The sequence below is a fragment of the Sceloporus occidentalis genome, unplaced genomic scaffold, assembly GCF_023333645.1.
Source record: "Sceloporus occidentalis isolate IW3139 unplaced genomic scaffold, rSceOcc1.0.p SCAF_1, whole genome shotgun sequence".
NCBI lineage: Eukaryota > Metazoa > Chordata > Lepidosauria > Squamata > Phrynosomatidae > Sceloporus > Sceloporus occidentalis.
This window is the reverse complement of record NW_028316981.1, coordinates 19,131,555-19,143,848: the sequence shown is the minus strand read 5'-3', so window position 1 is coordinate 19,143,848 and position 12,294 is coordinate 19,131,555. Positions and strand designations below refer to the sequence as shown.

The 12,294-nt window shown below is 41.1% G+C and overlaps 1 protein-coding gene across 6 annotated transcripts in view; it reads right to left on the bottom strand.

Moving 5' to 3' along the window:
- Positions 1-3,429: 3,429 nt before the first annotated feature.
- ABHD16A (abhydrolase domain containing 16A, phospholipase) overlaps positions 3,430-12,294 on the bottom strand; it is a 37,344-nt gene continuing 28,479 nt past the window's right edge. For 5 of the 6 annotated variants that reach the window (XM_089514792.1, XM_089514810.1, XM_089514840.1 and 2 more), the window contains 6 exons: positions 10,966-11,022; positions 10,680-10,742; positions 8,672-8,748; positions 7,250-7,348; positions 5,279-5,325; positions 3,430-3,730 (listed from right to left, as the gene is read on the bottom strand). In XM_089514792.1, the coding sequence (XP_089370918.1) occupies positions 3,647-3,730; positions 5,279-5,325; positions 7,250-7,348; positions 8,672-8,748; positions 10,680-10,742; positions 10,966-11,022 (427 nt within the window). In that variant the 3' untranslated portion in view covers positions 3,430-3,646. Of the gene's footprint in view, positions 3,731-5,278; positions 5,326-5,496; positions 5,772-7,249; positions 7,349-8,671; positions 8,749-10,679; positions 10,743-10,965; positions 11,023-12,294 lie in introns of those variants that run through there. The other variant, XM_089514801.1, reaches the window with a different exon arrangement.

Sequence of the window (12,294 nt, the reverse complement as noted above, 5' to 3'; positions counted from 1 at the left end):
ATCCTCCACACCCCTTTAGTGATACCACTGTCATTAATACTAAGCATAGAAATGCTTTCCCCAAGCTTTTGAAAAAAGAACAGAAGGCTGTGTGAAGGACTGATAGAAAGATTCATGGGATGCAGAAAGGAGGCCCATGAACCCCTTTAGGAGTATTAGGTGAAGACCTAGACATTACCAGGGCTGCATTCCCACTTACAAATAAATCGCTTTGCAATCCGAATCGATGGATTGGTTCAGCAGCAGAGCGTTATTCACACTACATTTGCCCTGATCGCATTTTTTTGCTGCAAAATAAAATAAAATAACCCACTTGTGGTTCACACTGACGAATGAATTGATTCAAAATGGATCCACTTCAGCCGGCCAAAGGGCAAATTTAAATCGATTCCGATCCGCATCTGGTTCACACTTGCGCAGAATCAATTTATCCAAAAAGACACAGAAAAAGCAGCCTCAAAAAGATGCGGGTTAAATGGGTCTAGCGCATGGCCCCCCTCTCTGAATCACTTCAGCAATTCAGTTCAAGTGTGAACCATAGAATCACAGAATCATAGAATCATAGAGTTGGAAGAGACCACGGGGCCATCCAGTCCAACCCCCTGCCATGCAGGAAATCACAATCAAAGCATCCCCGACAGATGGCCATCCAGCCTCTGCTTGAAGACCTCCAAGGAAGGAGACTCCACTACACTCCGAGGAAAGAGTGTGTTCCACTGTCGAACAGCCCTTACTCTCAGGAAGTTCCTCCTAATGTTGAGGTGGAATCTCTTTTCCTGCAGTTTGCATCCATTGCTTCGGGTCCTAGTCTCTGGAGCAGCAGAAAACAAGCTTGCTCCCTCCTCAATATGACATCCCTTCAAATATTTGAACAGGGCTATCATATCACCTCTTAATCTTCTCTTCTCCAGGCTAAACATCCCCAGCTCCCTCAGTCGTTCCTCGTAGGGCATGGTTTCCAGACCTTTCACCATTTTAGTCGCCCTCCTTTGGACACGCTCCAGTTTCTCAATGTCCTTGTTGAATTGTGGTGCCCAGAACTGGACACAATATTCCAGGTGGGGCCTGACCAGAGCAGAATATAGTGGCACTATGACTTCCCTTGATCTAGACACTATACTTCTATTGATGCAGCCTAAAATCGCATTGGCCTTGTTAGCTGCTGCATCACACTGTTGACTCATGTTCAACTTGTGGTCCACTTGGACTCCTAGATCCCTTTCACACGTAGTTTCACTCAGCCAGGTGTCCTCCATCCTATATCTGTGCTTTTCGTTTTTCCGCCCTAAGTGCAGTACCTTACATTTCTCTGTGTTGAATTTCATTTTGTTAGCTATGACCCAGTTTTCTAGTCTGTTCAGATCATTTTGAATCTTGATCCTGTCCTCTGGAGTATTAGCTATTCCCCCTAATTTGGTGTCATCTGCAAATTTGATAAGTATGCCCCCAATTTTGTCCTCCAAGTCATTGATAAAGATGTTGAATAGCACTGGGCCCAGGACAGAGCCCTGTGGGACCCCACTGGTCACTTCTTTCCAGGATGAAAAGGAGTCATTTAAACCAGTTAAAACCGATTTGCGATCCAGTTTGAAAAGTAGTGGGAAAGGAGGCCTAGGGGTACTTCAGCTGACTGGAAATAAATGCTCTAAGCCCAATAAATGTTTTCTCATGTGGTGGAAATTCCGTGTTGAAATAAAAAAAGCTATAGAAAGATGGAGTCACCTTTGTCAGCCAGAGAGATAGTTTTTAAAATAGAGGCTTGGAGTTGAGAAAAACTAGAGCAAAGGAATAATGAGTGCATCTTGACCTAAATGGAAGCTGGCACCAGTAAAAAAGACATAACATAAACTACTGAGATAAGGATACATAGTTGACATTCAGAAGCAAGGTTAGGAGACTACTGAATTCCTAAAGGAGGGGATAAGGAGTGATGATGCAGTTTTAATGTATGCGTGTATTTCTGTTCTGATTGTAAGAATTCTGTATGTTTAAATTGTAATTAGCCAATCAGGTAGGTATATTGAAGAAGCTTCTTTGTCTTCAATAATATAAAAAGAGCCATTTTGTCTTGTTCAGGACCTCAGCTTTTTGGAACTTGAATTCCACTGAGTTCAATGTTTTCCTTTGTCGACAATTGGAAATAAACTTACGGATTTTCAGTTCCTAGGTCCTCTTGCCAATTCTTTTGCTCTGTCAGGCCTAGATTTTTAAGTTTCCTGAAATTTCTGTTACACTCAATTTCCCTTCTGCCATACACCCGCCAACCTCTCCCAGCTCTCAGATACCCTCAAACAGATGTTACCATGCCCTTTCGTCAGGAAGAATAATTCCATCAGTATGCACAGCAGCCGATGCTCCATAGTCCTCTGCTCTCCCTTCACAGTGCCTTGCAATTTATTTTGGAATAATGATAATCCTGGGGCAAAAAGGAAGTGTTTTGAGGATGAAGCTAAAATTATTCATCCAGAAAAGTTATCACTTCCTGTGCTGGGCTTGGATGCCTCTCATTTAAGGAAAGGAAATAGCAATGTTTAATCGGTTCCAACCAGTCAGAGAGGAACTGGATGGAGGATTTCCTTGACTGGGGGAAGGAGTATGCAGGGCTCCACTAAGGACACTTGAGCTGCATCTATACTGTAGAATTAATGCAGCTTGACACCGCTTTAACTGCCATGACGTTCAAAGTCAACGATACTGGCAAATCAATCGCTAAAAATATACGAGTCGCACGTTGAGTCAAGTCAGGGTATCATTTCTTGCCGAGGCAAGTCCAAGTCAAATCACTGAAGCTCCTTTAATCCAACTCCCAACAACCCTCGTCAATATAGCCAAAAAGTAAGGCATGCTGGAGGATGCAGTCCATAACTGGAGGGCTATACAATTTGTACCCCTTTCCTAGAGAATTGAATACTGTGGCCACAATTTTGCATCAGATGTGATGTAATGTTTGACCCAGGTGCAACTATATCCCATCTCCCTCTCCTTGCTCTTAAAACACACCTATCTTTTGCTGTTCCCTCCCTGACACAGCCATGTGGTGGCAAGTGGAGAGTGGAGAAGCATCTGGGTATGTGCCTAGAGTCAGATGCACAATGATCATGTCATCTTCTGGGACTTCTGGAAGACACCTAGAAAGTCCTGAGATGCCCTCATCATTGTGTGTTTGACTATGGAGACACAGCCAGACATTTCATAGCCACTTTCTGTTCACTGGTCACTACATGGCTGTGTTGAGATGTATACAACAGACAGGTGGGTTATAAGTGGGTAGGGGTTATTGTGTGAGGTAGTGCATTTCTACCTTTGCAACTACCCCCCCCCCCCAAAAAAAAAAAAAAAAAAGGTTTTCAGCCTGTAACTTTCTGGCAGCAGAACATACCCTTTCTAATATATATCATGAGATGGTGAGGGGGAAAAAGAGCCAGCAAGTATAAAAAATACCATCTTTATTGTGAACCCTTTATGGTACAAGGGTTTGGGGGTTAGAGGATAAATATTACAGAGGAGGGGAGGCAGATTTACAGCGTGCACATGGGAGGATAACAGTGACAATCAGACATATAACACACACGCAAGAAAAGCACTCAGCAGGTGAGCTGGGAAGACATCAAAACAGGAAGCCATCAGTGTCGTAGTAAAGGGGGTGCTATAAGCTCCATGGGAGGTGAAAATCTTGCGGAGGGAGCGGAGTGCAGTGTGTCGCTTCAAAGTTTTGTAGATGTTTCCGGGCCTGCAGGGTTAAAAGGAAAAGAAAAATGTTAGAAACTTGAAGGAGCTGTGAAGTTACAGACTGCTGAAAAAAATAAAGTATTAGTGTGTTTCCTAGAGACTTTAAGGTAAAATATGGTTATGGCTGTCAGAATCTCTCATAAGGTAAGGATCTGTTGATGAGAGTATGCAATGTTGGGAGTCACTGGTGATTGGCTGAGTATCTGATGTGATTTTTAAAAGGCTGGTATGTGTAAGAAAGATATGAGTCTGTCAGAATTAGGAACGTGAGAAAGAAATGTTGAGTGAGTTAGTCAGGGTCAATGAGCAAGATTAGCTAGACTCAGTTCATTTAGGATTAGGTGTGACAGATGGAGTCAATTCATTAGGGTCAGTCAGGAATTTGTTGTGTTAAACATGGTCCTACTTCTCTCCATGCAGCTGATCTAACTGGCCCAACCACACCAAATCCTAACACAAACTTAATTCAATTGTGCTCTAATTGTTGGCAGAATGGCCTTCCTTATCCCCATGCAGCTGATGCCTGGTAGAGTACATTGGGTGATGGTGTTGAGTTATGGTCATGGCAATAGTGTCAAAATTGTGACTAGGTTGTGATCATGACTGTGAAACAGTTATGGTTAGGTAAACTGTTCCATATTCACAATTGCAGCTTAGTCACAATTTTGACATTATTGCCATGAATTGCGACTTAGCAAGTAGCAATAGCAAATACATTTCTATACCGTTTATCAGTGCATTTAAGCACTCCCTAAGCGGTTAACAAATTGTAAGCTAATTGCTCTCAACAATCTGGGTACTCATTTTAGCCACTTTGGAAGGATGCAAGCCTGCGTCGAGCTTGAGCCCTTTTGCTGGTATTGAACTCGCAACCTTATGGTTTGTGAGTGAGTGGCTGCAGTACAGGCATTTAACCACTGTGCCACCAAGGCTTCTTGCCCGATTTCAGCTTCAGCTTCCCACACCCTATCCAGTAGAGGGCTATTGTTACATTACTATGTAGCAGAAGCAGCAAAATGCTCGGTGAGCATCATTGCACCAATATACATTGGTCCCGAGGCACACTGGGCACTCTTGCCGATGTCCTGATATGTGTGTGTGGTTTGTGCCTTCAAGCGGTTCAGACTTATGATAGCCCTATCACCATTTTCTTAGCAAGTTTCTTCACAGGGGGTTTGCCATTGTCATCCTCTGAGGCTGAGAGTATGACCTGCCCAAGGGGCACCTAGTGGATTTTCATGGCCGAGTAAGCATATGAACCCCTGCTCTCCAGATTCCTAGTCCAACACTCAAACAACTACACCATAATGACATCTTTGCAATCACCCATGTACACACACTAACAGGGTTTCGCAGTGCCTCTACTATTTAGCTAGGTATATATAAAGCTACGTTAATTAAAAGGTGATAACAGGATTCTGATGAATGTCACTACCCTGGCCCTAAAATTACCAGGTTGTTTCATAAAGAAAATGAGGGATATATGAGACAAACATGCATGGCAAATGCATGTAGCATTTGTGAGCCCCAACAAGCAAATGGAACTTACCAAGAATAGTGCAAGTTGCCGTCTCCCTTCAGGTGTCATGTCCTCACCTAGTTTGAACAAATAAATGGAAGCCTTGGGTTAAGAGAATTCAAAGAGACAGGCAGCAAGGAACAAGGGATATGATCCTGGCATTTCTTTACCAAGACAGCCAAATCTGTTTCCTTTATAGTGGGGGTGGATAACAATGGTCCTCCAGATATGGTAGGACTGTTACTCACATTAGTCCTAGGCATCATGGTCAGTGGTGAGGAATGCTGGAAGAGGCAGTGCAAAAATGTATGGAGGGCCACACTTGACAACTGTAAATACTCGACTATAGGTCGACCTCATGTATATGTCAAGGGCAGGTTTGGGGGCCAAAATTATGGATTTTGATATGACCCATGGATAAGTTGAGGGTAAAACAATGAATCTAAAGGATGAAGCCAGGAAAAGAATGCCAAAGAATGTACAAGATTCCAGCAGGCATAACTGTTTGTGTTCACACTAAAACCTGAATGGAGAAGAGAGTAGAGGGAGGGTCAGTGATTCCAGGACAGATTTCAATTTTGCTTTTCAGTAGGGAATAGTTCAATATGAGTTAAAATGCAGTATTTACACTGAGCTGTGGATAAGTCGACTCAGGTTTTTTGGGTCAATTATTTGACTAAATTTTCTAGACTTATACAGTACATGAGTATATACAATAACCCTGCTGTAGAGCTGGAATCATGTGATATCTTTGAGATTAACTCGAAGAAAGAAGTTTATAGCATAAGCTTTTACAGACTTGGGATGCATCTACAATGTAGAAATACTGCAGTCTGAGACCACTTTATGTGCTGCAACTCCAACCTATGGAATCCTAAGATTTGTAATTTTACAAAGTTTTTAGCCTTCTCCACCAAAGAGGTGAGGTGTCTTACAAAATTAGAAATCCCAGGATTGTGTAGGATGGAGCCATGGCAGTTAAAACTGATGTCAAACTGTATTATTTCTACAGTGTAGATGCACTCTGAGTCTATTTCATGAGATGCACTACTCTACAGTAGAAGAACTGTGGCTGATCCTACAATATGTCTCTTCTCCAATCTTTGTTTTAATTGACACCTCCCAATTTCAATCTCTTAATACTTGTCAGGACATTAGCTAGTCTTTATTAACTCTGGCTCATGCTATCTCCTGCACATCCCCAATATATTATAGATTAAATCCCTAAAATCCAACTCTCAACTCCTTAAAATGTACAAGCTGATCAATCCTCTATTATCACAGCCGTTCTTTAGGATCTTATTTACCTAGATAAATTTGCCCCAAGCCTGCAGCTTTGTGCAAAATATTTAACATTCTAATTTCCCCCGTCAAATAATTTTCATTGGTTGGCCACTCTCACATAAACTCTTCTAGGATGGTCACCTGTCAGTTTCTGGGTATATATCTGCACTGCTGAAATAATGCAGTATGACACCACCTTAACTGCCCTGGCTCAATGCTGTGCAATTCTGGGATATGTAGTTTTGTGCAATATTTTGTCTTCTTGATCAGAGAGCTCTGGAGCCACAACGAACTACAGGATTCCCAGAATTCGATAGCATGGAGCCATGGCAGTTAAAGTGGGGTCAAACTGGATTATTTCTGCAGTGCAGATGCAGCCTGTATCATCCATTCCCCTTTCTTGCCAGTTGGTCTGTTGTGAAGTCCAGTCCCATGACTGGTCAGTTAAGTTATTGGGATGGTGATGACAGGCAGTAAATGACAACTGTTACTGGCTAATTCATGTATCATGCTTTTGTTTCTAGACACCTGAAACGAACTGCCTAAGGCAGCTGACTCATTCTGGCTCTTAACAGGGAGTAATAATCCTTTAAAGTTGCCCTTGCCCAGTTCAAGCCTGACTTCCAATAATTCTACAACCCATTTTCATTCCTGTCTCAAATCCTATTTCTCCCTCCACCCCCTGATTTCTCGTTTTCTCTCTATCATAGGCCTCACCAACACTCCAGGGAAATTCGCCTCCATTTTCAGCTTCGTATGACTTTAGGACAGACAGACACCAGTCATCTTCCACTTCATAGCGGCTATAAACAGAGGCTATGGAGACAAATTTATTTATTTATTTATTTTTGTATGCCATCTTTCTCCCAGAAAGGGACCCAAGGTGGCTCACAAACAAAAATACATTAAAGACATATTACAATTAAAGAATTAAAAAAAGCAAACAGGGTGAGTGTGTGTCTCAGGGTCTCAATTTCAGTAGGCTGCAGAGATCAGCTGAGATCATCCATTGTTGCATTGCGGTGCAAACAGCCACCAGTGCAGTTACATTTTGTTTGCATTGTGCAATCCCTGTTCTTGACACGACTGTAGCACAATGTATAGGGATCTCTACTAAATGCACCTGGTTGACACCCCACAGCACAACTGCAATGTGCAATACGGCACACATTGGTATGTGTTCCATGCTGGGCCTCTGTACACTCTGCAGTGAGGCCTCAGATCCTATTATGAAAGCAGCAGAGGTCCACTGCAGACTAGATACACTCGCCAAGTGTTTATCAGTAGATCTTGCAGATGCCAATCTCCATTTCAATCTCTGCTGTTGCACATAGCCAATAAAAGTACTCTGTATGCATATCATAATGTAGGCTTCCACATAGCACTAAGAGGATGTTGCTCTGCAACATTAGGTGTTGCTCTGGTAGCCAGCAGCAAGTTACCTCAAGTATAGCTGTTATTGTGATGCACCTAAGCATTCTGGCTCATTTTGGAAGAATTTTTCACAATTTTATCACATGGGCTATTGGTTCTGGTTCAGTTGCCTCACTCTCACATCTCAAATTATTTATTAAACCATTTATAGCCCACCCTTTTCATGGGAGCTAGGTACAGCAAGCTTTAAAATAAATTTAAAATAGAATAATAGCATATTAATTAGACAAGACCCATTTATTTGTCTTTTTGGAAGTATAGGGTATCTGCAAGATTGTTGCAGATACCTTGCAACAGTCTTGCAAATACAGCATATAACAAAGATAAAGCAAAGAAGAGCAAAACCTAGAGATGTGAAGGCCCAGGGGAAAAAAATCTGACACCCCCCCCCCCTCATTTTTCCCCCTTGAATCATGCTAAAATAAAACATTCCATAATTGATTTTCTTCCTTTTTTCCCATTTGTTTTCTGCTTTTTCCATTTTTTTTCCTTTTCTTTCCTGGGGCCTTCACATCTCTAGAAGAACCACACTGAGCTCAGTGGAGAAAAGGTGGGACATAAATATAATAAATATATTTTAAAAAACAAATCTACTTGTTTTCTATCAGTGGTATGTCAAAATTACAGCCAATTGTTTTTTAACTAACATATTACCATAGCTGTCATCACTGAGACAGACATAGGGACTATTGTTTCACAACTTACTTTCCTCCATAGGTGTAGAAGCTTCTAGCCATTCCCGTACAACTCGCACACCCTCTTCTCCCATAACTTTGGGATACCTGGATTAAGGAAAAGCTAGTTAAAACAGAGTCTGAACTCTTCTGGTCACTACCTTAACCTACTAAGTTTTTGAGTTAGTCTAGATGATAGTACAGACACTGATCCACCCTTTCACTAATATAAGCCAGGTAACACCCAAATGTGTCCCACTGGAACTGGGTTCTAAAATGCCCATTCAAGGTACTTTAATCAAAAGATCTGTGGTCAGAACTAAGATGTTGCCATATCTCTACAGAGTTGCAATCAAAATTTTATCTTCTATCTCCTTGACTTTGCCCAGCCAACCTTTTGCTGAGTTCCTTTACCTCCATTCAAGACGAATCCCAAATTTAAAAATTCATAATACATTAAATAAATGTAATAAAGTGTATCAAATGATTTAAATCTACAGCAATTTTTTGGTCAAGGTAAGAACTTTAATACAAGCCTTCTTTAAACATTTACTTTAACTGAATACTATTAACTAAAGAAACAGATCTGTTTTTAGATTGCGCACACACGCACGCACACACAAAACCCTGACACCATAATGGAAATTTCAATACATATAATCTCTGAACATTTTTGTTCTTGTTTCAAAGTGATAGTTTCCTTTTCTGGAAATAGATAAGAGAGGTCTCCATGCTAAACTGTATATAACGATTTGTTTTAGAAAAAACAAAAATGACCACTTTAAAGCCACTTTGGTTTATTAACATACTTCTGAATTTAAGGTCTGACTTCTAAACCAATCTCATTGTTACTGCTGAAAGCACAGCAGTATTACAACAGAACTGAAATTTATAGTTCGTTAGAAGTAGTAATGGATGGCTATCAAATCCACATTTCGCTGGACATGGTTGAAATATTCACGGTTTCAAATTAACTGAAAGTGATTCCAGTTCATCTGAACTCAGCTTCTTTATAATAAAGCCAAGATATCACATGCAGGATCATTTCAATCTGTTTTGCTGTTCACTGCCATAACATGATGTAAATGACATGGATGAAGCAAAAGCTTCTGTTTCCTTTGTAAGAAAACAGGATGTGTTGTGCACCTTATATCTATTCTTGACTTATAATGGTAAACTTTTGTTTTGTATATAGAAAGCACCAAATGTCTCAAAATGTCCAAAAGATTACTTCTTCCTCTGTAAACCTGCTTATTAGTGTTCATAATCTGATTTGTTCTTACAGATTCCATCAACTCGAGGAGAAGGTTGGAGGGATACTGGAGTCAGGGCTTTCTGTGTGTGTGTGTGTGCATGTGTGCCTTCAAGTTGCCTGGTGACTTTTGGTGACCCCATGAATTTCATAGGTTATCTTAGGCAATGAATACTTAGAAGTGGTTTTGCTACTTCATTCCTCTGAAATATAGCTTACAGGGCCTTGTATTCACTGGCAGTCATCCACCTAAGCCTTAACCAGTGCTGACCCTGCTTAGCTTCCAAGGTCAACCAGTATCTGGTGCCTTTAGGGTATTTAGGCTCTATGGCATTCTGTGTAATGGCACCCCAATCATGCAGATGGCTCCCTACAGAGGTTAGGTAAGCATCTTCCTTATTTCCCATTGTTCCACTGAGGCTTTAAGTCAGGGATGAGAATCATGTGGTTTTCCAGGTGTTGCCCAGTTCCCCTGACTTTTGATCAACCCAGCATTTCTCATCATTGACGATGATGCCATAGGAATTTGGGGGCTAATAATCTAACAATATCTGGAAGGATGTAGGCTTCCCACTTGTGCTGTAAATAGTTAATGTCACCCTGATTTTGTTGTTACTTTCTGGTTCTGTTTGTTTATTTCCATTAGGTTTCTGTCTGATGCTGATGATGGATATATATATATTTTTTAAAAAACACCCAAAAACTGTACTTTGCCTAAAGCATTTGCTGAGTGGAGGAGTGATTCATAAATATGTTAAAGCAATAATACTATGAATAATTCACTCACCGGTGCTGTAGCAATTTCAGAAGCAAGTCATTCCCTCTATTGGACATTATATCTTCAGGAACCCTTGAAATGCAGGAGAGGACAGAGTTAAAGCCATGTTGCTATATGCATTCTGTCAGACACAAGAGCTTCCCTGGGATCCCTCCTCTCATGCACAACTATTATACAAAAGACACAGACTTTACATTCTGATTATCTCACCTTTAAGGGATCATCCAGAACAGATGCATCTTTGCAATGCAGGCTGGGCAATCAAAATATTTTTCTCAAATGACATTCTACTCACGTTGTGGTGATGATCTCATCTTTGGTTCTGCGCACCAGCAACACGGGCCCCTGGTATCTGGATAGGAGACAACATTAAGCCGTGTGGTTGGCCTGAGGGCAAATGGCTCTTTGCTACTAATAAAACACATTTGCATCCATGAAGTTCTGGATGGCAGACTGGCTAGAAACCATAATTAAGTTGCACGGCAATTCCATGAAGGAAGTGCAAATAAGAGTAAATATCCACCACAGCTAGACATCTGCCTAGTATGGATGTCTCTCCCCATAAAAGCTGAGATATGCCTGAATCTGTCATTCTGATCTAATATTCACTGCATAAATAATGCAGTTTGTCACTGCTTTAAGTGCCATAGCTCAAAGCTGTGGATTTTTGGGATTTGTAGTTTTGTGAGATATTTAGCCTTCTATCAGAGCGCTTTGGTGTCACAGAAAACTACAAATCCAAGATTCCACAGAGGATGGAGCCAAGGCAGTTCAAGTGGTGTCAAACTGCATTATTTCTGCAGTGCAGATTAGACTTCTATCATTTGCACAAACCCCAATTAAGCCAGGATGTCTCTGATGAACTTATTTGCAAAATTTGGAAACAACATTATCAGCTTCAGAATAAGAAAGCAATATAAACTAGCGTCAAATCATGGTTTAAGACCCTGGATTGTTCAGAAGCTGGTAACTATATGTTTCCTGTTTCATCTAACCAAGGAAACTGAGGTTAACTGGGAGATCTAATGGTTTAGTTGTGGTAAGCAACTGGATGTAGTGGCAAAAGACACATACGTATGTTGGCTGAATAAGTAGCAATACTGTTGTCCAAATGTAGCTGAGTTTGTTTAATTTAAAATAATTCTGCTAAGAGGATTGCTCATTTACTCTCTCTGGAAGGTTCAGGCTGGGTTCCAATGAAAAAGTTTAGAATGTTGCTGTATATGCAAACAGTAACTGAGGAAAATGGCCAGATCTTGTATCTAAATGCACATGCTGTCTGGCACTTTCCTCAGCATGCACAACCTTTACTTGGAAGAGGACCACATTTTGAGTCTCCGATGACTCAGACAGAAAACATAAATAACTGTAAGTATTACCTACCAAAGCCGAGCTATTGTTGGGTTGCAATTCCCACCATCCTTCTTTACAGGCTAGGGTTTGCTGCTGGGATCTGCAGTCCATGAATATACATTGCCTACCACCTGGCTAGAGACGGGAGAACTTCCAGTAGAAAAGAAGGAATTTAATCTGAATGGGGGAGGTCTCTCGCACTCCTCATTCTTTACAGAATCCAGTACAGAGGTGCCAAATAGCAAAGCCTGAGAGGACTGCTATGCTGTTT